This window comes from Bos indicus x Bos taurus, chromosome 19 (genome assembly GCF_003369695.1).
Source record: "Bos indicus x Bos taurus breed Angus x Brahman F1 hybrid chromosome 19, Bos_hybrid_MaternalHap_v2.0, whole genome shotgun sequence".
NCBI classification, from domain to species: Eukaryota; Metazoa; Chordata; class Mammalia; order Artiodactyla; family Bovidae; genus Bos; species Bos indicus x Bos taurus.
Window position 1 is genome coordinate 8,345,662 of NC_040094.1, and position 25,335 is coordinate 8,370,996.

General features: G+C 42.7%; 1 protein-coding gene and 1 long non-coding RNA gene across 3 annotated transcripts in view; one reads left to right on the forward strand and one right to left on the reverse strand.

The window, feature by feature from the left end:
• The window catches only part of ANKFN1 (ankyrin repeat and fibronectin type III domain containing 1), a 299,993-nt gene extending 293,742 nt beyond the window's left edge, over positions 1–6,251 (forward strand). For both annotated transcript variants that reach the window (XM_027517947.1, XM_027517945.1), the window contains one exon: positions 5,120–6,251. In XM_027517947.1, coding sequence (XP_027373748.1) covers positions 5,120–5,889 — 770 coding nt within the window. In that variant the 3' untranslated portion in view covers positions 5,890–6,251. The remainder of the gene's footprint in view (positions 1–5,119) is intronic.
• On the reverse strand, positions 1,969–21,168 carry LOC113877646. The gene is made up of 4 exons (XR_003506783.1): positions 18,068–21,168; positions 17,482–17,678; positions 17,089–17,277; positions 1,969–2,301 (listed from the first exon to the last, which is right to left on the reverse strand). It is a non-coding gene; the product is annotated as an uncharacterized LOC113877646 (long non-coding RNA).
• Between the last annotated feature and the right edge of the window lie 4,167 nt (positions 21,169–25,335).

Here is a 25,335-nt window from a genome sequence, read left to right on the forward strand (position 1 = left end):
TTAGGTATATTCTGACTTACGTATTGTCTACTCCACCCTCTATGAACTTCTTGAAAGCAGAGACCATGTCCGTCTATCATAAAATAGGTGCTCGGTAAACATCTTCAAATGAATGACTTTCCTGGAGTTCTATTTTCGTCCTCATAATCACCAGTGTTGCTCAACCCCACAACCTAAAAAGGGTAGATATTTAAAGGAAAAAACGTATCTTGGACAACAGCACCCCAGCTGGCCTCCCTGTTCTTTCCTCTTGATTCAGTTCATCTTACATCCTACCTGCAACATAATTATTATAAATTTCAGCTCTCATCTTGCTAATTATTTCTTTAAATGTTTCTGATAAATTACCCATTGGCTACAAAATTAGGTACAAACTCCTTATCTAGGCATTCACTGTTCTCCTCTGGCTCTATCCTGTCTTTTAAAAAAAATAAACATGTATTTAAAATAATTGTAAGAACATCAGGTTGCAGAGAAATGTACAGGTATTTCCATGTTCTCCTTCCCCAGGCTCTCTCCAGTGTTCACATCTTATACAGTTCTTGTACAATATCAAAACCAAGAACCTGGTACAATCTACTGTTCATCTAAATTTCACCAGTTATATTCATTCGTGTGTGTGTGTGTGTAGTGTGTGTATGCACATAAGCATGTAGGCTCGATTGCATAGCCCTGTGCAATCTGTCATATGTATAGTCTTGGGTAATCACCACCATAGTTGATTGTACCAAATCCACAAAACTTCCTGTTACCCCTTTATACCTTACACACCACACCCCACTCCCGCCCCTACCCTGGCTACTACTAATCTGTTCTTCATCTCTATAATTATTTCAGGAATTTTACATAAATAGAATTCTTTATTTGTATTTATGAGTAGCATTTCATTGAATGGGTGTATCACAATTTGTTTAATCACACATCCATTGAAAGATATTTGGGTAGTTTCCAGTTTGGGGTTAATACCAATAAAACTGTTATATGAGCATTCATATACAGGTTCCTGCATGAAAATAAACCTTAATTTTTCTAGGATAAATTCCTAGAGTGAAAATGCTGGCATCTTACTTTTGTAGCCCCATTTTCCCCAAATTCCACTCTTATTCCCATCATCAGGACTACTTATACTGTTTCCTTTCACTCTGTTTTCTAATCCTTTCCTCAACATTTGTATATTTATTATTAAAAGCTGCCTCAAATAATTTTTTGAAAGTAGATGAATAAATAAATTAATATACATAGAAACAGAGATGAATGAATGGAGAGAAAAAATAAACACAATAGTGTTTTATCAATCCTGTCCCAATAAAATATGATCTATTCTATAAACCTGCATCTTACTTGCTAAACTTCTTTTATAAAAGGTATGTTCTTCCACAGTCTTATAGATGCATATACCCCACTTCCATTAAAACAGTAAAATCCCTGAAACAGATCATTTCTTATTAATTTTACATTCAGTCAGCCACTAAACATGGTGTTTCTGTTAGAGAAGGAGCTCAAGCAAAACAAAATCTTCATTGTTGAACAAATGGATGAATTAAGTATCTTTGCCGGAAGGGGGCTCTGGTCCAACCAGGAAACCAGAATGTTATATTTGCATTAAAACGATAACTAACAATACAAGTCTATACAAGCTAAGTGCCAAAAGATAATAGAAGCAAAAAATATTTCAGAAGTGCAGAAATGAGCCATCCTTTCTGGGACAGTTGAGAGATACTTTCTAAAAAAGGCTTTGTTTGAGAGAATCCTTGAATAGATGAGTGGAACCAAAATAAATAAATAAAGGGAGTCCTTTTTGATAAACATTAGTTAAAGAACAACATATGAGTTGATCTCATTCTCTGTAGCTGGATCCATAGTAGGGATGTGCCCAAATTTTTAAACCATTCCCCTAATAAAAAACATTTAGATTTGCATCAGTTAGGATTAAGTCTGAATCTGTGTTACAGAAAACCCAAATAAGGGTGTCATTAACACAAGATACTTTATTTCTCTCTTATGTGAAAGAAGCCCAGAGATAAGACAAATCAGGGACAGTTCGTAGACTCTATGGTCTTCAGACACCATGCTCCATTTTTCAGCTCCACCATCCTAGAACATGGCTTCCTTTTCCAAGGTTGCCTCATGAGCCCAGCCAACACATCTTGTTACAGGCAATTGGAAGAAAAAACAAAATGGTCCATCTCCCAGCTAAGCCAGCTCCTTGAATGCAGCCTTCCAAAAGCTTCGTACCATACTTTCAGTTCTATCTCACTCGCCAGAATTTAGTTATATGACCATGCCTAGCTGCAAAGGAAGCTGAAAAAAAAAAAAGTGGTCTTTTACATGAATGCACTGCTGTCTCAAACAAAATTTAAGATTTTGTAACTAAAAAAGGATAATGGATATTGGGTAGCAGCCAGCAGCAAGTGAACAAAACTGAAATCTTGTCCTGCCAATGAGTAAGGAATGTCATCTTCTACAGCCAGGAAAAAAAGGAAAAGAAACACTTCACTCCCTGACCCTGAAATAAACAAACAACCAAAAAATATATATTACATCTGGTTCTAGTCCCTAAAATAGAAGAAACCTTAATCCCATTTGTGTAAATTACTCACTCCATTAACAAAACATTTTTTTTCCCCTGAAGCTTGCAATAGTCTTCTGATAATCATGTCTGATTTTCCACCATGAACAGACTAACTATAACCTTATAACCCTGTGGGTTTTCATTTCAAATACCTGTTGTATTTTTTAATCAGCAAGCCAGTACTGAATTTGGACTCCCTTGCAGAACTTTGCCAAGTAAAGTATTTTTCTTTTCTTAAACTATTTTTCTTTTCTTAATGCTTCTGTGTCTCTAAGTCTTCCTTTCACAGGAGTCTCAGCCACAAGGTTATTTCTAGTTTTTCACTATTATAAATCATGTTACAGTAAACAATTTGTAAATGCTTCCATGTACACATAGTGACAATTTCTCAAACATAGATATCTAAAAAAAGGACTTGCTGGGACAAATGATATGCACATTTTTAATCTATTCTACAAAGCTGCTATCCAAAGAGCCAGACCAGCTTATAGTCCCACCACCATTATATGGGTCCCTGACTTCATTCTTCTCAACACAGGAGTTGATCATTCTATTTATTTTCAGCAAATCTGATGGGCAAAAAAAAAAAAATGCCCTGTTTTTACTTCAACTGCATTTCCCAAATTACTACCTAATTAGTAATTATAGTCTACCTAGGTTGAATAGCTTTATTATGCTTATTGGCCACTTGTATTAAATATTCTTTGAAGTGTTGGTTATCTTCTGCCCATCTGGATTGTCTTCTAATTTACAGGAAATCTTTATGTAGTCTGTAAAATTAATCTTTTCTTATACATATTATCACTATTTTCTTTCAATCTATCCCTTACCTTTACTTTATGTGATCATTTCAAAGTATTAAGCGTTCATATATTCAAATTATCAGTTACTTCTTTTCTGACTTCTGGGGTTTTATCTTGCTTAGAAAGACCTTCCTACCCAAAATTACAAACATACTGTTTTCTAATACTTGTAGAGTTTGCTTGCTATATTTAAACTACATGGAATTTACTTTTATATGTGAGATGACAGAGGACATTCTCAAATTATTTTACTAAAGGATAACCACTTGTACCAACACTATATACTGAAAACTCTATTCACTCCCCTAGTTTGAAGTGTTATTTTACCATACGTTCAATCATCACACTGAATTAAGACAGTTCCTGAACTTTATATTTCTGTTTTACAGGTCCATCTGTCCATTATACATCAATTTCTATTAGAAGTTTTAATTACCAAAATTCTATATGCTTTGACACCTCATAAATCAGGCTCTTTCCTATTGGACCTTAAAAAAACCTTATTTTCACACATTTTATTTTCCTGATAAATTTAAAAATCAACTTACTAAATTCCATTTAAAAATCCCATGGAAGGGATTTCCCTGGTGGTCTAGTGGCTAAGACTCGGCGCAGGCCCGAGTGAGATCCCTGGTCAGGGAACTAGATCTTGCGTGCCGCAAGTAAAGGTCCCTCCTGCCACATCTAAAACCCAGTGCACCCAAATAAATAAATAATCCTATGGGGATTTTTGAATGGGACTGGCTCAGATTTGAAAAGGAGCGATTTCTTGTTCTTTTTAAAAGGACTTGAATGTTTTCAAAATTAGCTTATATTTATTTACCAAGTACCCAATATGGGCTGAATTCTGTGGAAAATTCAAAGGATTTTAAGATAGTTTTTGTCCTACAGAAATGTACAACCTGGTTGGGGAAAAAATATAATCATTTTGTATTGCATTAAATTACAAATACTGTATATACAGAACTAAACTTCTGGTTCACTTATGATCAGGATAGCATTCCCTTTGAGGCTGATTTTCGCCTCTGATTTTACTTCTGTTTTATTTTCTCCTTTGGCCTTAATTTTTTTTCTTTTTAAACACTGACAACAAGGTTAACTATTAATATGCATAAACGACTCTTTTACAGTCACTTTAAGTAAGAAGTTCTATTATCACCCCCATTTTGCAGATAAGAAAACTGAAGCTCAACGAGGTTAAGTAACTCTTCCAAGATCACAGAGCAATCTGGAGGACAACCAGGGTTTGAATCCACCTTTCCCTCATTTCTGCCACCATAGGACCTCCTCTTCTTTCCCCCTTTTAAGTTTCTGCTATTTTATCAACTGTAAAAATCACCTCTGAAATAAGGTTAGGGAACGAATAAATGAATGACATCCAGCTTTATTTCCCGTTTCACCCTCTCTCCACAAGTCCAGGGAAAAGTGAATAATAAAATTAGGTGTGAGCAAGGGAGGGCATGTTGCCCTCTGCTGCTGCAAGGCTGGTTGGTCCAGTCAGACTCCTCTCCCTCCTGTTTTTAGCTAAGAACGGGACCTACTACATAACTTATAGAGTCCTACACAGAACGACAATGTGGGACCCCTTGCTCAAAACTTACTAAAATATCAAGAAATGAGCAGAGACCACTAAACAAAGCGTAGGCCCTTCTAGGCACGGGGGTGTGGCCTCAAACATAGGACCGTACTTGAGCCCTGGCTAGGAGTTTCTCTTTTTTTCTAAGCACAGTCTCTGGCTTTGCAGATTCACAGCCTTGCTCTGATGAAGAAGGCTGCTCAGAAGTCTTCCTGCCCACCGACAGCGACTATGACTCCAGTGACGCCCTGAGCCCCCGAGACCTGGACCTGGTCTACCTGTCATCGCACGACATTGCCCAGCAGTCCCGAAACGGACTGAGTGGCAGTGCCCCCGACGTCCTGCAGGTGCACGATATGAAGGCTCCTTCGGGGCCAGGCCAGGACACCGACCACTCATGCGCCGAGCTCCTGCACAACCTGACCCTCACAAGCCTCCCGCCCAAGAACCACGCCAAGATGGCACCAGGAGCACGGCCGCCGCTGGGCTTCCTGGGAAAACGGAAGTCGGCCAAGCAGCCGCACTACGGCGGCTTCAGCCGCCATCACCGCTGGCTGCGCATGCACGGCGAAACGCAGTCGCTGTCGCTGTCAGAGGGCGTGTACACACAGCACCTGTCCAGGGCCTGCGGCCTGGCCCAGGAGCCTGAGGAGGCCGAGCGACTAGGACCTGCCCCAGAGGGGCCACGGGGCCTGCCTCTGGCCCATGCTGCCAGCCTCCCGGAGGAGAGGAAAAGCAGCCTCCAGGACCCTAGGCCTGCGGTGCACCGCATCTACGTGGAGGCCTACCCTGCAGCCCTGGTGGACACCAAACCCTGGGCCGCCTTGAGTCCTGCCATCGTAGGCCACTCGGGCCTGCCCAGCGCCACGGGCCCAGAGTTGAGCCCAGAGGACCCTACCACCTCCCCTGTGTCAGAGATACTCAGCAGCATGCTTTAGGGAGGTCTACAGTTGGCTGTCCTCTTTTCACTGCGAGTCCCTGCATTTTCCATCCCCGTACTCCAGTCCGCCTCCACCCATGTTTTCACCCAATTTAAACTGCTTTCCAGGTTAAAAATCCAAAGGTTAGAGGTTCAAGGTCCTCTTTTTTAGAGTTGGGAGTGGAGGCAAGAGTGGCCAGTCTTATACCCAGTTCAGCCTATAAAGGACATAAAAGAGTTTTGGTGTCAACATGGAGTCCTGGACACAAGAGTGCAAGCATACCATCCTGATGGCGCACCTGTGGCGGAGGTTTGTTGTTCAGTTTCTGAGGCGTGTCCAGCTTTTTGTGATGCCATGGACTGCAGCAGGCCATGCTCCTCTGACCTCTACCTTCTCCTGGAGTTTGTTCAAAGTCATGTCCATTGAGTTGGCAATCCTATCTAACCATCTCATCCTCTGCTGCCGTCTTCTCCTTTTGCCTTCAATCTTTGCCAGCACCAGGGTCTTTTCCAGTGAGTCCACTTTTCGCACCAGGTGACCAAAGTATTGGAGCTTCAACTTCAGCATCAGTCCTTCCACTGAATATTCAGGGTTGATTTACTTTAGGATCGACTGTTTGGATCTCCTTGATGTCCAAAGGACTCTCAAGAGTCTTGTCCAGCCTTTCAGTTTGAAAGCATCTGTTCTTCAGAGCTCTGCCTTCTTTATGTTCCAACTCTCACATCTGTACATGACTACCAGAAAAACCATACCTTTGACTATATGGACCTTTTTCTGTAAAGAGATCACTCTGCTTTTTAATACCCTATCTGGGTTTGTCGTAGATTTCCTTCAAAGGAGCAAGCATCTTTTAATTTCATGGCTGCAGTCACCATCCACAGTGATTTTAGAGCCCAAGAAAATAAAATCTGTTAGTGCATCAACTTTTTACCCTTGTGTTTGTCATGAAGTGATAGGACCAGATGCCATGATCATAGTTTTTTAAATGTTGAGTTTCAAGCCAGCTTTTTCAATCTCATCTTTCACCTTGACCAAGAGACTCTTCATTTTCTGCTTTTAGAGTAGTATCATCTGCATATCTGAGGTTATTGATACTTCTCTTGGCAATCCTGATTCCAGCTTGTGATTCACCCAGCCTGGCATTTCCCATAATATACTCTGCATAGGCGTTAGATAAGCAGGGTGAAAATATACAACCTTGTACGCCTTTCACGAATTTGACCTCAACAGTTGTTCCATGTCTGGTTCTGTTGCTTCTTGACCTGCATACAGGTTTCTGAGGAAACAGGTAATGTGATCTGATATTCCTATCTCTTTAAGAATTTTCCACAACTTACCGTGATCTGCATAGCCAAAGGCTTTAGCATAGTCAATAAAGCAGAATTAGATATTTTTCTGGAACTCCATTGCTTTTTCTGTGATCCAGCAGATGTTGGCAATTTGATCTCTGGTTCCTCTGCCTTTTCTAAATCCAGCTTGTATATCTGGAAGTTCCCGGTTCACATACTGCTGAAGCCTAGCTTGAAAGATTTTGAGCATTACCTTGCTAGCCCAATTGTACAGTCGTTTGAATGTTCTTTGTCATTGTCCTTTGGGATTAGAATCAAAACTGACCTTTTCCAGTCCTGTGACCACTGCTCAGTTTTCCAAATTTGCTGGCATATTGAGTGCAGCCCTTTAACAGCATCATCTTTTAGAATTTTAAGTTCAGCTAGATTAGGATTTTAAATAGTTCATCAGCTCCACTAGTTTTGTTTGTAGTAATGCTTCCAAAGGCCTACTTAATTTGACACTCCAGGGTGTCTGGCTCTAGGTGAGTAACCACAGCATTGTGGTTCTCTGGGTCATTAAGACCTTTTCTGTATATTTTTATGTATTCTTGTCACCTCTTCTTAATCTCTTCTGTTTCTGTTAGGTCCTTCCCATTTCTGTCCTTTATTTTGCCCATCTTTGCGTGAAATGTTCCCTTGATGTCTCCAGTTTTCTTGAAGAGATCTCTAGTCTTTCTCATTCTGTTGTTTTCCTCTATTTATTTGCATCGCTCTTTTAAGAATGCCTCCTTATCTTTTTTTACTATTCTCTGGAACTCTGCATTCAGTTGGGTATATCTTTCCCTTTCTCCCTTGCCTTTTATTTCTCTTCTTTCTTCTGCTGTTTGTAAAGCCTCCTCAGAAAGCCACTTTACCTTCCTGCATTTCTTTTTGGGGGATGATTTTGGTCACTCACTCCTGTACAATGTTAAAAACCTCCATCTACTGTTCTTCAGGCACTCTGTCTGCCAGATCTAATCCCTTGAATCTATTCATCACCTCCACTGTATAAGGGATTTGATTTAGGTCATACATGAATGGTCTTCCCAGGTGGCTCAGATGGTAAAAATCCACCAATTCAGGACACCCAGGCTCAACCCCTGGGTCTGGAATTGGTTGTCTGGCATGGCAACCCACTCCAGTATTCTTGCCTGGAGAATCCCATGGACAGGGGAACATGGCAGGCTACAGTTCATGGAGTTACACAGAGTCAGACACGACTGGGCAGCTAACACACACACCTGAATGGTCTAGCGATCTTCCCTACTTTCTTCAAGTTAAGCCTGAATTTTGCAATAAGGCACTTGTGATCTGAACCACAGTCAGCTCCAGGACTTGTGTTTGCTAACTATATACAGCTTCTCAATCTTTGGATGCAAAGACCATAATCTATCTGATTTCAGTTTTGTCTATCTTATTGATGTCCATGTAGAGTCATCCCTTGGGTTGCTAGAAACAGGTGTTTGCTCTGAACAAACAAACCATGTTCTCTTGACCAAACTCTGTTAGCCTTTGCCCTGCTTCATTTTGTATTCCAAGGCCAAACTTGCCTGTTATTCCAGGAATCTTGATTTCCTACTTTTGCATTCCAGTCCACTATGATGAAAAGGACATCTTTTCTGGTGTTATTTCTGGATGGTGTTGTAGGTCTTCATAGAATCAGTCAACTTCAGCTTCTTTGGCATCAGTGGTTGAGACATAAACTTGGATTACTATGATGTTACATGGTTTGCCTTGGAAATTTACTGAGATCATTCTGTCATTTTTACGGCTGCACCCAAACACTGGATTTCAGACTTGTTGACTAGGAAGGCTACTCCATTTTTTTCTAAGGGGTTCTTACCCACAGTAGTAGATATGATGGTCATCTGAATTAAATTCTCCTATTCCTCTCCATTTTAGTTGACTGCTTCCTAAGATGCCCGTGTTCACTCTTGTGATCTCGTGCTTGACTGTGTCCAATTTATTCATGGCCCCAAACATTCCTGGTTCCTATGCCTTATCGTTCTTCATAGCATTGGACTTTACCTTCACAACCAGACACATTCACAACTGAGCATCATTTCTGCTTTGCCCCAGCCACTTCATTTTTTCTGGAGCTATTAGTAATTGCCCTCTGCTCCTCCCCAGTTGCATATTGGCTGCCTGCTTTGGGGGTGCTTATCTTCCCGTGCCATATCTTTTTGCCTTCTAGTGCTGTTCATGGGGGGTGTCTCAGCAAGAATAGTGGAATGGGTTGCCACTCCTCCAGCAGACCACAGGTTGTCAGAACTCTTGACTATGACCCATCTGTCTTGGGTGGCACTGCACAGTATGGCCCAGCTCATAGCTTCATTGATTATGAAAGCCCCTTCACCATGACAAGGCTGTGATCCACGAAGGGCTTGGCTGAAGTAGGACAACCCAAGAGCCACCCTCAGCTCTGCAGCTGGCTCTGTAGTCTGACTCCTGAGTTAAGTCTCTTTCAAGCATTTGTGATTGATAGGAAGGAGTTTTACAGATGAAAATAAGATTAGCATTGTTTCCCGCCCCCCACCCCCCCCCCCATTCCAAACCTTTAGAAGAGTTTGAGGAAAGAAGCCCAAGTTGTGTCTCTAGGGAATAGGGTCAGTGGCCTTGTCCTGGGTTCCCTGTCAGATAAACCAAGTTGTTCCAAAGTGAGTGTTTCTCAGCAGCTCATCAAATCCAATCTGTCCATCAGCACTGATCTGATTATTAGGCCTTGGGTAGGCCTTTTCTTCAATTTAGTGCTGTGTGGAAACCTCCAGAAATGAAAGTAGAGGAGGCATCTCTTCTAGCTCTTTCTTGCAAAGATAAAATAGGCCAGGAAGCAGGCCATTCTGTCCACTCAGATCCCATTCAAGCATGAAAATGGGCCATGAATTATTCCTGGGTGCAAGGAGATGGCCGAGTTAAGTGGAAGTCTGGATTGGAGACAAGACAAGGGGAGGGAGATGGAGACATGTGCAAAATTGTATTTCCTTTCCAGTCCTAAAATAAGCAAAGCCATGGGGGCTGTGACTCTGAGAATGATAATGGATCTGTTGCAGGTTCTTAGGTGATAGAAAGACAAGAAAGTGCCCTTCAGACGTGGCCAGGCAGGGATGGAATTTTCTCAGTGACTCAGGCACATCTCCTCACCCCCACACAGGTCATCGGAAAGACTGTCCAGCGTTTCAGACACTCTGCGTTCCCTTTTTCAATCCTCAGTTTTGCTCCTAGATCAGCTGCCCCATTGGCCTCAGGAAAAATCTTAAAAGGCCTTGTCAGTGGTTCCATGGCTATGCCCAAAGACACCCAAAAACCTTGCTTTGGTCTCAAGGACTCCCACCTGCCTTTCTCACAAAGGAGAAACCCAAATCAAAGAGCAGTTACATTGTGCACTCAAAATAGGCATGAGTCTTCTCTCCTTTCCTGGAGCCAAGATCCATTCAGTTCACTGATTCTCTAAACAGTCCTTTTCTGCTTCACAGGCACTTTGGTTAAATATTGCTCTTTATGGTCCTACCCCTGTCCCCACAGTTCTGCCATTCCTTCTCATGGGAATTCATACAAGGTCACCTGTTCACAATGTTATTCTGATCCCTTCCATTTTTAAAACATTTGATTTAAACATAAGTAATTATCCTGGTGTATAGGTACAGATTTGGCCTGTGGCCTATGGTCATTAGAAAACTAAAGCCCAGCTCAGTCTTTGTTTTAAGAGATTTTATACTCAACGAACCACTCCCCACACCCAAAGAATCTTGATCAGAATCACTGCAACTCCTTTCCCAAGCCTGAAAGGATTTTAAAATGCAATTTTATTCTGTTCTGATTGAATTCTATTCTAGAACTAGAATAAACCATAAAATTAGTCTAAGTTCTGGCATTTACAGATGAGACAGTTAAGGCCCGGAGAGATTAAGTGACTTATTCAAGGTCACAGAGCTAGTTTTGTCTTAGAGTTAGGATCAGAACCCAGAACCATTTCCTTTAGGGCAGACTGTCCCATTGGTAATTGGTAAATACCTAATCAGCTTTGGATTATCTGTATTCTACTTACTTAGTTTACAGATCATTTATCTACTTCTAATTCCAAATTCAACTCTTTTTCTCCACCTTTATCTAACAAATTTCCAATATCACAGAGCTCCTTGTTGCTAGAAAATGCAAATTTCATACAATAGATATCTAAGCAAATTGCTGCTAAGTCACGTCAGTCGTGTTCGACTCTGTGCGACCCCATAGACGGCAGCCCACCAGGCTCCACTGTCCCTGGGATTCTCCAGGCAAGAACACTGGAGTGGGTTGCCATTTCCTTCTCCAATGCATAAAAGTGAAAAGTGAAAGTAAAGTCGCTCAGTCATGTCCGACTCAGCGACCCCATGGACTGAAGCCCACCAGGCTCCTCCATCCATGTGATTTTCCAGGCAAGAGTACTGGAGTGGGGTGCCATTGCCTTCTCCGCTAAGCAAATTAATTAATTATAATTAAGTTAAAACCTAATCAGGAGAAATGCATTTAAAATTGCTTACCATATGACTCCAGTTTAAAAACAAAATAACGCAGAATTGTCTCCACTCAATTTCTGACCTATCCCTCTGACCCCCTCATTCAGTCAGCACATTTTGATATATTAGGCCAAATAATGACTCATTAAGTAAAATGGCATTAAATTCAAACTCACTAATTTATATTATGGACATGGGGGATTTTTTTCACTTTCTATGAGGAAAAGAGAAGCATGCCGGTGAAGTAAATAAATGAATGTTAGATTTCAGCGGGCATACTCAATCAACTTGAAAATGCATTTTCCTAGCAATATTCCTATTAGAAAAGTAGACATTATATCCTCGATAATCCACTGTTTGTTCATGGAGCTTCCCTCCACCTCCACCTCCACTTTACAACTCCTTGTGAGCCTAGTTTCAATTAATACCTTCTTGTGAGAAATAATTGTGTTCTCCAAATCATAGTCCTTTATTCAGCTGTCCAGTCTTCTTATTTTAGAGTCTTTACAAAGTTTAAGGATATTTTGTTTGTTTCTTTTGCTTTGTCTTATCAGCTTTATTTTGTTTTGTTTGTTTCGGATGTGATAGACTTTTGTCTTTTATTCTTTTTAAGTCCAACCAGGGAGCCTCTGGAGGAAACTTTCCTGATTCAGATCTTCTTTTCCACAGTGTTTCTCCCATGCTTAATTTTCACCTTTATGAAACCCTCAAAAATCACTGGTCAAAGTCTTCCCTGGGACTCTCTTCTAAGTCCCACAGAAAACAAAGTTATCAAGTATGAAACAGATTCCCAGGCTGCAGGGAGCTCACATATTGCTTTGAGTGTAGCCGTCATCATCATCCATTACCTTACGCATGTCTTAGGAGAAGCGGGAGCCTGTCGCCTCAACCAGGCCCACACAGTGTATGTTGGGCTCGACATCTTTGGTTTCACTCTTGCTATCTATTCATAAAAGAAGATAGCCTGGAAAATGCAATTCATCAATACCTAGGCTCAGTGATCATTTACAAGCTTATCACAGCATTTTTCTTGGTGAAGGTACCTGGGAGACAGTCATCAAAAACGTCCACTCTGGGGAGTGGGTATTTTAAGAAGTGATTATTTAAGATAAGAACCATTCCGTTTTAAGAACATTCACTAATGTTCAAAGCAATAACTGCACTGGAGAAAATGGTTCCATGTGGTTTGAAAGTTGAAGCCAGTTAGTAATAATATTCTTCCAGCCCCCATTCCTGAAGGATCTCAAAGCACTTTATGAAAAGCACTGACTGAAGCCTTGTTGTACTCCCCTAAAAAGACCTTGTCCTGGAGCCACCTGGCAAACACCTACGCCATCCTTGCCAGCAGATCATGCCAGACAAGTGGGAAAGAGGACTGGCCTCTCATTCATTGTTCTCCTGCCACATGAATGTGCGCCCTGGTGAACGCTGAGCTCTTCCCTCGAAGACAGTTTTAGACAAGTAGGCATACAAGATAACCCCACCTCCTTGGCGCTGTCTCGTTCTTCACGCTCCACCCTAGATACACTCCCTTTCTCTTGGACAACCGTCAACTCGAGCTGTTAGGGGGTCTGCAGGGCGTTTCAGTTCCCTAGTTCTGTTAACAGCACACAGAACTCACTGGCTTTTTAAGATTGATACTTGTTCGAAAGTTGATGGCATTATTCTGCAGCTCACTCAACTTTGCATGTAGCAGAGCTACAGCAGACAATGTGCATCTCTTGGTGTATTTATTTATTGGACTATAACATACCAATTAGAGAGGGTAGTTATAGATTAACAAGAGAGCACTCTCAGAGAATTGAAAGTGCTACATTGTCACTTTATAAAGTCTAAATATTTTTCCAGATGATTCAATTAAGCAAATTGGAGCTTTTTTCTGGTCATACCTTTAAGGAAATTTTTAAAGGAGCTATTTGGAAAGCAATGATACCTCTTCACAGGTAGTAGGGTGAACAAGGCAAAAACTTGTTTCTCTGCCGGTCTCCTCTCATAAGATGTTCAAACACATGGCTTATGACTGTTACGCTAAACTTCAATGCGGCCTTACAAACAACAAAGGTAGTGTATTTGAAACTATGTGTACAGCTTGGAAACTTATTCTAAGATCTTAATTCAGAGCTTTTCTGAGGTGTTGAACTTTGCCATTAGCAAAAAGTATTTTTAGAAAAATCCATTGACTGTTTATGAAGCACTGATTTTGCCATATTTCAGGTCTCTGGTTTTTCCACCACATCTGCACACAGTAGTTATATTTGTTTTGTTTTTTTAATTATTTCTTCCATTTCCATTATTAATGAATTTGTAAACTGTTTATTCAACAGGAGAGTTGGTTTTGTTTAAATAATCATGTAAGTAGACTGTGACAATATTCTCTTTGGATAAAGGAAGGAGATTTGTTGTTGTTTGTTTTCAATATTATCCTCCGGTCTTTACTCTCTAGATATATACATTTTTTTTATTTTAGGAAAAGTCAATATTTAACTTAGTGGCAAATGTTAAGAAGCTATTAGTTAATACTCTGCTCCTCTTCCTTCATCCCATGACGTAAAAGTCTGAATATGGTTTCACAGTTACCACCATCCAGTAGCTGATTTATAAAACCAAGACCAGCAAATTGTTGCATTAAGTCACTCTGAGTTGCTGTGTTGCTTCTTGCCCTGTGACAAAGCTGACATTTGGGAGCACTTATGTATATTATCACAGCATCAGTTTAATGTTTTTTATGGAAAATGAATTTAAAGAAGTGTGGGGGTGGGGTAGGAGAGTAGGAGTGTTTTATAGAAAAAATAATTTAAGTGACATTCTATTAGGCAATGTTTAACTGCTTTCTGCCTAATGTGTACATAGTAATTTGGCTGATTATTGGTTGTTATTTGTTCAGAATTTATTGTATCTCGTTGCTACATATGCAACTGAGTCTATGTAAAAGTTTAGACTTCAGTATGTTATCTGCACAATTTTGTGTGCTTTAAACCTCTGTAAATGTACAGAAGAATCATGTACGGTGTGTTAAATGTGACCTCCAATCTTGAAACAATAATATTTTGTAGAATGTACTTTTGCAGACTATTTGAGCATTTTAAATAGATATTGTAACTGGCCAGTACCCTCAGTCAAAACCAACACTGGTGAAATGCATGCCTCTTGAGCCTACCAATTTATATGAGGTCAGGGGTTAATAAGAATTAAGATAATTTTTCTAATGGCAAGTATTTTTGATAATTTCCTACCTGCCTAATTGTATCTGAAAGAAAAATTGTCAACAGAAGAAATCTTACCCGTCAGAGGGAATGACTTTATTTCATAAGCATTAAATATTACTAATATACTTTATATCTAATTTGATGTTGTTGAAACCTAGTTCAAGGAGGAAGAAGTCAAAAATATTGTTGATTCTTCATAAGATATTTTGTTGTTTAAAGGATAATTTCCAAGCCCTTGTCTGCAGTGTGGAAAAATGTCAATTAAATAATAAACTAATAGAATTGTCAGTACTTGCCTTACCTGTTTTTCCCAAGTCTCTATGAAGACAAAGATTTTTCAGTCTGAGTTTTTAAAATCTCACTGAAACTTTGAAAGAGTTACTATTTAGGGCATTGTCTTGACAATTATTGGAAAACTCTAACCTGTTGGCCCTCTATCGATCAATAGCAGTTGAGTAATTTCTCTTGTACAGTTGGTTGGTGTCAAGTATGAAAATACAGCAGCAAATTACCATGGCAAATATTCTCATCAGACTGCACCCAGGAGCTCAGGCATCTCGACCTTAGCCCTCCTCCACTGCGTGCATGTTTAAATGTCTTCAGTGCATTTCTGCATGCGCTGTCCTATCTCTACCTCTCTATGCCTTTGTTAATACACCCACAAAGCGCTTCCCTTACCGCTACTCCTTCTGGCTGAGATTTGAGATATCTTCTGTGTTTGAGAATACTACAAACAGATTACTTCAATCCCAGGAACTTGCACAAAGGTCCTCTTGAATTCCCAAAAACAGAAAATATACTGATTTGGACTATGTATTTGTCTTATGTTGTTTTACAGAATTCTTTTAAATACACACACACACACACACACAAATTCAACTTTTTTTGGCATGTTTGTGGTCGGCTTTCCTGACAGCCTAAGAAGGCTGTTCTGTTGTCCTGATAAAACGTGCTGTTTTCCCTATGTAAATTGTCATCTTTCTAAGCAAACCATTACTTTTCTCTCCCTAATTCTGCCTTTAAATAAAAGTTTACCTTCTTTTTCAAACCAAACAGATGACACGGCTCTTTGATATCCCCTTTCTTCTATGGACACTCCTGGGGAGGTGTTGGGAAGGGCAGGTCTTTCAAATTCAAGCCAAGTAAGAAGTGAGCCTTCATTGACTGCTTAGCCCTTTTGATAAGGTATGCTAAGCAATATGCAGTATTTCCATCTGCCAGCGAGAAATAATTTCTTCTTCTCCAGAAAAATTTTGAATATTATGTTAGAGAATTAAAGACTCTGATGCTGGGAGGGACTGGGGGCAGGAGGAAAAGGGGATGACAGAGGATAAGATGGCTGGATGGCATCATTGACTCGATAGACATGAGTCTGAGTGAACTCCGGGAGTTGGTGATGGACAGGGAGGCCTGGCGTGCTGCGATTCATGGGGTCGCAGGGAGTCGGACATGACTGAGCGACTGAACTGAACTGAAACCAGGAGTTTCTTATTGATTTACAGTGACTGCCAGGCAAGGAAAAACACTCACCAGGAAATTCTCTCAACCAGTATTATCTGTCAAGTAAGTTAGATTTTTGCAATGATTCCTTGACTGTGCAAATGCATTTTCTTCTTCAGGTAGCACATGGCACACTCACGTTTGCATAATGCTTCTTATGCTGTCTATACTACTACTACTACTACTAATAATAATCCTTATTCTATCATATAGTCCCTCTTCCGTCAATCATTGTACTGTTATTTTGCCACAGAAGGGACTGGCGTTAGACACAGACTAGAGGAAGCTAGGCCCCAGCAGTACCCTAGACTGGATCAGGATACTAGACTAGTCTATACTAGACTAGATCAGATCTCTAACTGCCTATTTTTTTCCCATTATGGTTTATTACAGGATATTGAATATAGTTTCCTGTGCTATATAACAGGACCTTGTTCATCCATTCTATATGTAATAGTCGCATCTGCTAGTCCCAAACTCCCAGTCCTTCCCTCTCCTACTCCCTTCCCCCTTGGCAATTGCCTGGCTTTGTTTGGTTTTTCTTTTTTTAATCTTCATCTCCCCAGCACATTTCGTAGCTCCTGGTACAAAGACTTGTTAAATGGGTGATAAACTGATGAAGCGATCCACTGAAAATCAGGTTAATTGTCATAGTTTGCTTAACTTCTCCACAGAGAAATTAACTCCAGGACTTTTCCAAATGCTTACCAGCCTGCGGCTCTCTATAATGGATCAGAGGACGCTCCTTCAGGCTGCATTGAATGGGTTTCCTGAAAAACTCTACCACGAACTCCACGTGCCACCTCCAGAGTGCTTTGATTGAGGTCAGCCTCCTGAAGGAAGTCGGTGGGAAACGTTGCCGTCCAGACGGCCCATTGGATCCAAGAGCCCAGCATCCTGTCCAGTGGAGATGGATACATGCTGGTCACCTATCCCAGCTGCACCCTCGGAGCACCCAGAAAACCTGCAAAAGTATTGTCCCAATGCCCGAAAGGCCGTTTTTGCCCACACCACTTATCCCACCAAGCTTTTGGTAACTGCACTCTCCAATATATTTATAAAAGACTTTCACAAGCACCTTTTTATTTGAGATTGACAAACCTCCCTGTGAAGTGATCACAGCAAGAACTTTTATCTCCATTTTGCAAATAAGGAACTTGAGGCTCAATGAAGTGAAATCCAGGGCCCAAGACTCCTGACTCTCCAGCATGCTCCATGCCGTAGACTTAGGTCTTATGAGAAAGGAAGGACAGTGCCTGAATTGGCCACCGGAAGCTCTCTGTCTCTGGAACAGACACCTTGTGTGGACAGACACACAGAGGACATTATGAACCAAGATAGTGACCACAAAGGAAGCTGAGTCAGATAGCAAAGCACACAGACCCTTTCCCGGGAGGCACATGTTTTAGCTCAGGGCCAGGCACTCTGTGACTACAAGCCAGACACTTTTCCTCTCTGAACTTACAGATGAAGACATCTATCAAATGCGCAGGATCGTTTTCAGCTTTGAAATTTCAAATATTCATGAGGGGCTCGGTGGTAAAGTATCCACCTGCCAATGCAGGAGACGCAGGTTCGATGTCTGATCCAGGAAGATCCCATATGCCGAGAAGCAACTAAGCCCATCCACACAGCTATTGAACCTGTGCCCTAGAGCTCAGAAGCCACAACTGCTGAAGCCACTTACCCGAGATCCAGTGCTCCTCAACAAAAGAAGACAGCTCAATGAGACGTCTGCGCATCACAAATAGGGAGTAGACCCCGCGCCGCAACTAGAGAAAAGCCCATGCAGCAACGGAGACTCGCCACAGGCAAGGCTAAATAAATAAAGTTGTATAAAAAAATATAAATTGGTCAAATACAAAATTTTTAAATTTCAAATAAAAAAATACTCACAGTGGGGACATATCAGAGATGAGTCATGATTCCTCTCTGAGCATCTCTGTTTTGTTTATAAGTTTATAAGGTGCTGCCTTTGCTCTTTGGGGAAGAGCACGTGGGTGAGGATAGTAGACACGACGATGAGTCTATCCCAGAGCAGAGTGGGGAAGGAAAACAGCTGAGTGATTTCTGCTCAACATCCCGTTCCAATACCTGCCCCCCCAAGTTCCTCCTTCTGCTCCACTCTGACCCCAGTCCCTCTCAGAAAACAGCTTTGCTTATTTCCGTTTCCCTTTCCCTGATCATCCAGACCATTGTGGAGTTACAGTGGATAGGGTCTGGAATAGCCCTTGGAGTTGCCCTGGCATCCTGACTTGGCATCAGCACCATTCACCAGCTGTTCTCTTAGATCCTGCCCAACCACTGCCCTACCATCCCTTCCCTGGAGTGTCCTGGAAAGGGTCAAGGCACTGCACAACTCCAGGGGGCACTATTATAAAGTGTGGAATGTTCTCCATCAGCCATTTCCCAGAACCCAGGAGGGAAGCAAGCAGGCCTTCTGCCAGACAGCACGCCTGCCGTGGGCATCTCCTTTGGGCTGGAAGGGAAGTGGAAGGATTGGCATGGGACAGCTCAAGGCCCCTGTCCTGCGGGATGTTTGTCCTGCCATGGTGGGGCCTGCTTTGAGGCACGATGGTAGACACACACTTGATTCTTTCGAGTCCGGGGCAACTCGAGCCCCAGCCCAGCCCCCGCATGGGTCATTCGGCCTGGCTGGTGCCAGGTGCCAGCCATTGTCCTCCTGCCATCCTCAGCAAAGCCTGTGAGGTCAGGACAGCACGGTTCCCTGACAAACGTTCAGAACATTTCCTCGGGTCCCAGGAGGCTTGATACTGAAATGTTTTCCTCTTCACAGTTATATTTTCCTTGGTTGAAAAAGTTTTGTTTTGGAAGTTGCTACCCTGTCGAGGTAGTGAGTCAGTTTGGGAGGCCGGTGCAGAGGGGAAAATGCACATCACTGGCAGAGGCCCGCAGCATGGGGGTGAGGGAAGGTGGGAGATTCCGGGGGGAGAGCCAGGGCCCCACCCTCCGCCCCCTCCCACTCCTGCAGGAAGAACACGGCCCCTCCTTCCCAGCTGGGCCGCCTCTTCACTGGGGTCAGGGCCCCAGCCCCGCTGGTGCTTTCGGACTTATTCCTGGGAAAGGCCAGGTAGGCTGGGAAGGAACTGGCATTACAGGCCACCTTTGGAGTGCCAGCGAATCATCGGGTCCCCACCTTCTGTGAAAGTTGGTAGTGGTATCCCTCCACATTTTCCAGGTTGGCAAACTGAGGCTCAGGATAAGGGGAATCACATGCCTGACATCACCCAGCCAGCCAGTGGCCGAGGCCAGAATTCAAGGAGTCCCCTGCTGGCTATGCCATGTGATCTGGCTACAAGGCTCATTCATTCCTACCCAGAAAAGGCCGGGGAGGGACAAGAAGACACACCTAGAGAGACAACCGGGGAAGGACTTAGGCCGTGGGAGAAGAGTGGGCTTGCGGGCCACCCCTGACTCTCCCTGCCATCTTTTCCTCAGTTTCCCCGCCCGATACATTCTCTTCATCTGGAGAGAAGACTCATAGAGATACAAAAACACACACAGACGCACCAGCACTCTCAGATCCCACCCCACACACGCAACACACACACACCCATCCACACCAGCACAGAGGCACACACATCTGGAGGTAAATCTCGGGATTCAAGGGCTGGCTCCATGCCAGCTCTGAGCCCCGAGTAGCCCACTGAGGAGCCCTGGTCTGCCTCACTTTGGGAGGTCAAATCAATGAAAGAGCCCTGGTAGTTTAGAAAAGAGAAAGGGAGAAAAAAAGAACACCAGCACCTCTCATGATGGGAGGTCAGAGCAAATGAAACCAGGAGGAGGGGTAGCAGTATGGGGGCGAGGGGGAGAGGGTGGGGGTGGGGAGCCTGGTGCTGGCAGCTGAATTCCTACCCTGGCCCAGCTCCAAAAGATTAAAATAGAGCTCTTAGAGTGTCCCCTCCACAGACCAGCCTGCCAGGGGCCAGACAATACGTGGGTTTGTGCTCCAGCACAGGCCTCCAGAGAGGTGATGTTTTTACCCGGACAGCTAAAGGCACAGAGGCAGGTCTAAAGCAATTCCAAAGCTCCTTTGGCCCACAGTCCCAGAACAGGCCACAGCAGAGGGAGAGCTCTCGGCTGCTAGGACGCACACAGTTCAGCTCTTTTCTCATCTCACCCTAGGGCAGGCCGCTGGACTCACACTTCTGCATTCTATCTGCCCCCAAAACATCCAACTGGCAGGGCAACGTGGAATGAAGTCTTAGCGAATTCGTTATACTTTAATTTGGGGAAAAAAAAATCTCAGCCTGGCTGTAAACAGGCAGCTCTACTAATGAGGAATGGACAGGGTGTCCCTTGGGGTTATCAGAAATACTCAGATAAGTACACACACCTTATTTTCCCTACCCAGGGAACAGAGTTCCCCCAGAAGGAAGCCCCACTGGCCACTTGAGGTTTCATCTGCTTCGCTGGCATTGTTGAGGATTTCAGGCAGCTGGGACTGAAGTCCAACATCTCAGACCACTTGCTAATACAGAGGATGAAAACAAGTATGCATCAGCTAAGCGCACAGGTTTTGGGGTTTGCCGGACATGGGTTCTAATCCTGACTCTGCCACTTGGTTGCTTTTTGAATGTGCACAAATTATTTAATCTCTCTGGGACTTGGATTACCTCTAATACCACCTACTAATGATCCTTAGGGTTAATTGAGAAAATGCATTAAATGTGGAAAAATCAATGCCTGGCATCTATCTAACAAAAGCTGCTGCTGCTGCTAAGTCACTTCAGTCGTGTCCGACTCTGTGCGACCCCATAGACGGAAGCCCACCAGACTCTCCCGTCCCTGAGATTCTCCAGGCAAGAACACTGGAGTGGGTTGCCATTTCCTTCTCCAGTGCAGGAAAGTGAAAAGTGAAAGTGAAGTCGCTCAGTCGTGTCCAACTCTTGGTGACGCCATGGACTGCAGCCTACCAGGCTCCTCCGTCCATGGGATTTTCCAGGCAAGAGTACTGGAGTGGGGTGCCATTGCCTTCTCCGTCTAACAAAAGCTAGCCAACAATAACAAAAAATTCCCTCCTACTGGGTTTCTGGAAGACCTCTCCCCCATAACTAGGATGAAAACATAATTTGTCATAAAAATCAGAACACTTTTGACAGTAAGAGTGGATGCTAACTGGACAGAGCCTAGGACACTGGCTTACCAGGGACTGTCTCTGGAAAACTAGAACAAATGAGCCCCCTTCCCATAACTTTCTGAAGGGTTCCTATATAATATTCCATTAAAATAATTCTTTAAAAATGGCCCTAAACTTAATTCTATATCATGAAGCCCACTGGAAGTAACAACCCTCTATGACATACCATGATAGTCACACATGAAATTGTAATTTTAAATATAATTTTATTTATATTTAAAAATCGTAAGGTTATAGTGTTAATATATATTATCACTTATAATCATAAGTGATGTCATATTTGGATGGAGGATTGAAAATTGATAAAATTCTACCGCTGTTTTAATTTTTTCATTTCTGATATTTGAAAAAAAGAAGCTCTTGTTTAAGTTTAATGGAAAACTCCTCATTCTAGTTCACAGAACACCAATATTCCATAAGAGCAACATTTGAGAATCTCAGTCTTAAAGAAGCAAGAATAACCCCCCAGGGAGTAAGGGATGGAAGGCAACTTTTGTGATCGTGACATATTTTCTTTTCTTTAAACAGTTTTAGCCATTCAAGAATGAAGATCAAGATGTAGGAGGTCTCAGCTCTTCACTAAGTATCTCTCTCCATAGGGCTGCTTGAGTATCCTCATGGCATGATGCCTGGCTTCCCCAGAGCAAGGGATCCAGCAACGAGAGCAAGGCTATCTAATCGTGCCCAGGACTGAGGACAGCCCCAGGCATATCACTGCGTTGGTTGCCTTAATGAAAGTGGTAAAGAATCCTCCTGTCAATTCGAGAAGCCTGAGAATTATCCATGGGCTTCTTGGTACAGGACTGCAAGCAACAGCTTTAGTCTATTAGAAAGAATCTTTATATCCCAAACCAGACAGCTCTCCAAAAGTAATCCTGTCAGCCAGGTAAAATCTGGGACCTCAAATGCAGAAAATGCCAAAGCAGCCTTTTTTTTCTTTTTTTTTTTTTTTTTTGCATGACTATTTTGAAACACACTATTGATTGTAAGCTTATGATATCTTCCACTCAACCCAGCCAAACCTTTTCTAGGCTTTGGGTGCCATTGGGATCTCAGGTACACTCCTGAGTTTCTGGAAGATTCCTAAGGTCCCTGTGGCCCCTTCTGACTTTATGTGTTTGTTGTTTGTTAAAAAAAAAAAAAAAAAGCATCTTCCCCTAGAGTGTTTTGATTGCATTGCTGCTGCTGCTGCTAAGTCACTTCAGTCGTGTCCAACTCCGTGCGACCCCATAGACGGTCACCTACGGGGCTCCTCCGTCCCTGGGATTCTCCAGGCAAGAACACTGGAGTGGGTTGCCATTTCCTTCTCCAATGCATGAAAGTGAAAAGTGAAAGTGAAGTCGCTCAGTCGTGTCTGACTCTTGGCGACCCCATGGACTGCAGCCTACCAGGCTCCTCCATCCATGGGAGTTTCCAGGCAAGAGTACTGGAGTGGGGTGCCATTGCCTTCTCCATTAAATGCATTTAAATCACATGTGTAGGGCTGTATGGGCTTCCCAGGTGGAGCTAATGCTAAAGAACCAGCCTTCCAATGCAAGAGACATAAGAACCGTAGGTTCAATCCCTCGGTCAGGACAATCCCCTGGAGAAAGGCATGGCAACCCACTCCAGTACTCTTTCCTGGAGAATGCCTTGAAAAGAGGAGCCTGGAGGGCTACAGTCCATAGCATCCCAAAGAGTGGGACACAGCTGAAGCAAAGTAGCATGCATGCACACACGTAGGGCTGAATGGCTTACATTGTGGTCTCTCTTTTAATTCTTACAACCTGCAAGGTGGTCATTGAGATGATGCCCATTTTTCTCATGAAGATATCAAGTCTAAGAGAATATATATAGCCAGTAAGCAGAGAACCAGAAAATGTAGACCTAGGTCTTCTGACTTTAAATCCTATGCTCTGTCTAGTACATCACACTTGAGTATTACAATCCCTTTATTTTATTTAACATGAAATGCTATTTAGACATGCTCACTCCTTGCATTCCAGCTAAGTCATTTAAACCACAACACACACCTTCACATCTACACTCACTGGCACACATGGATGCACTTCAAAACTGGGTCTATAGAAATCAGCCTACCCTGGATCCCAACTTCAGAGAAGGCGATGGCACCCCACTCCAGTACTCTTGCTTGGAAAATCCCATGGATGGAGGAGCCTGGTAGGCTGCAGTCCATGGGGTCGCAAAGAGTCGGACACGACTGAGCAACTTCACTTTCACTTTTCACTTTCATGCATTGGAGAAGGAAATGGCAACCCACTCCAGTGTTCTTGCCTGGAGAATCCCAGGGACGGGGGAGCCTGGTGGGCTGCCGTCTATGGGGTCGCACAGAGTCGGACACGACTGAAGTGACTTAGCGTAGATCCCAACTTAGACAACGAGTAGATGCATTTTCCTGGGTTTTCCTTCAGTCACACTGCCACTTTGAGAAACTGGCTACTGCATATATAAAATAAAATAAATGGTTTAGAGAGTTGCTTTAAGGTAGAGAAAACAGTACATTGTTTATTGTACCATTAATCAGCATAAAAGAATATAAGACATGGTACCGAATAAAACCAAAATCCCACCTTGGGAAATCTCAATAGTGATCAAAAGCATCAGTAGATAAGAATATTTGTGCAGGATGCTTAATGCAGCTTTGCTGTTCGTGGCAAAACTAACTAGAAGCAACCTGAGTGCCAGTGAACAGGGAAACGTTGGACAAACTATGCTGCTTCTCTAGTGTTGCTATGAGATTCCCAGGTGGCTCAGGGTAAAGAATCCACCTGCCAACGCAGGAGGCACAGATTCCACCCCAGGCTCAGGAAGATCCCCCGGAAGAAGGAAATGACAACCCACTCCAGCTTTCTGCCTGGAAAATCCCATAGATGACGGAGACCGGCAGGCCACAGTCCATGGGGCTGCACAGAGTTAGACACGATTGAGGTGGCACACACAGCGTTGTTATCAAGAATAAGAGCCACTTATATTGACCTGTAAATATCCACGGTGGGTTGAGAAGGGGGAAGAAAAAAAAAAAAAGATGAAGGGGAGGGAAGGGAAGGAGAGTGAAAGTGTAAACTGTATTTTATGACCCAGCCTGCTGTAAGTAATTTTTTAAATTCTATTAATGCATATGTGATACATATATATGCGGAGAAACATAAATTGTAACCTCTGACTTTGGACTAGAAGAGGGAAGCGGGAGATTATTAACATTTTTGCACACTTCAGAATTATCTGACTTGGTTAAAAAAAGAGTACCTATTATTTCTATAATTTAAAACCATAATAAAGCAGATCAAGATAAAAGAAAAAATAAACTAAGACCAGAATTTTGCCAAGTCTGATTTGAGCAAAGAAAACTCAGATTCCTGCCCTTAACGTCTTTGACTTTATCCAAATGCACTCTCTTAATTGGCCCCAGACACTGACATCTGTGTGGAATACCTCCACTCCTCACTCTGCCTTGGTTTTCCAAATGGCCATCTCTGCTGGATGTTCAGACTTTAGTTGAGGCCCATCTTCCCCACCCCCACATCTCCCTCCACCCACTCAAATCAAAAAAGACTTTGGTCCCTGCTGAAAAGGCCAAGAATAAATCCTTTCCACCCCAATTATTCTACCAATGCATCATTCTCCCCACTCTTTTCTCCCCAAACTCCAGATGGTGAACTCTGGAAACGGGTGACCGTGGGAGGAAGTGGAATCTCGCTTTCTAAAGGTCTTTACCGAGAGAGGCGCATCTGTGGGGGATGGCTTGGATTAACTGAAGTTAGAACAAGTTAGTTATGGGTGGCTTGCCATTTTTT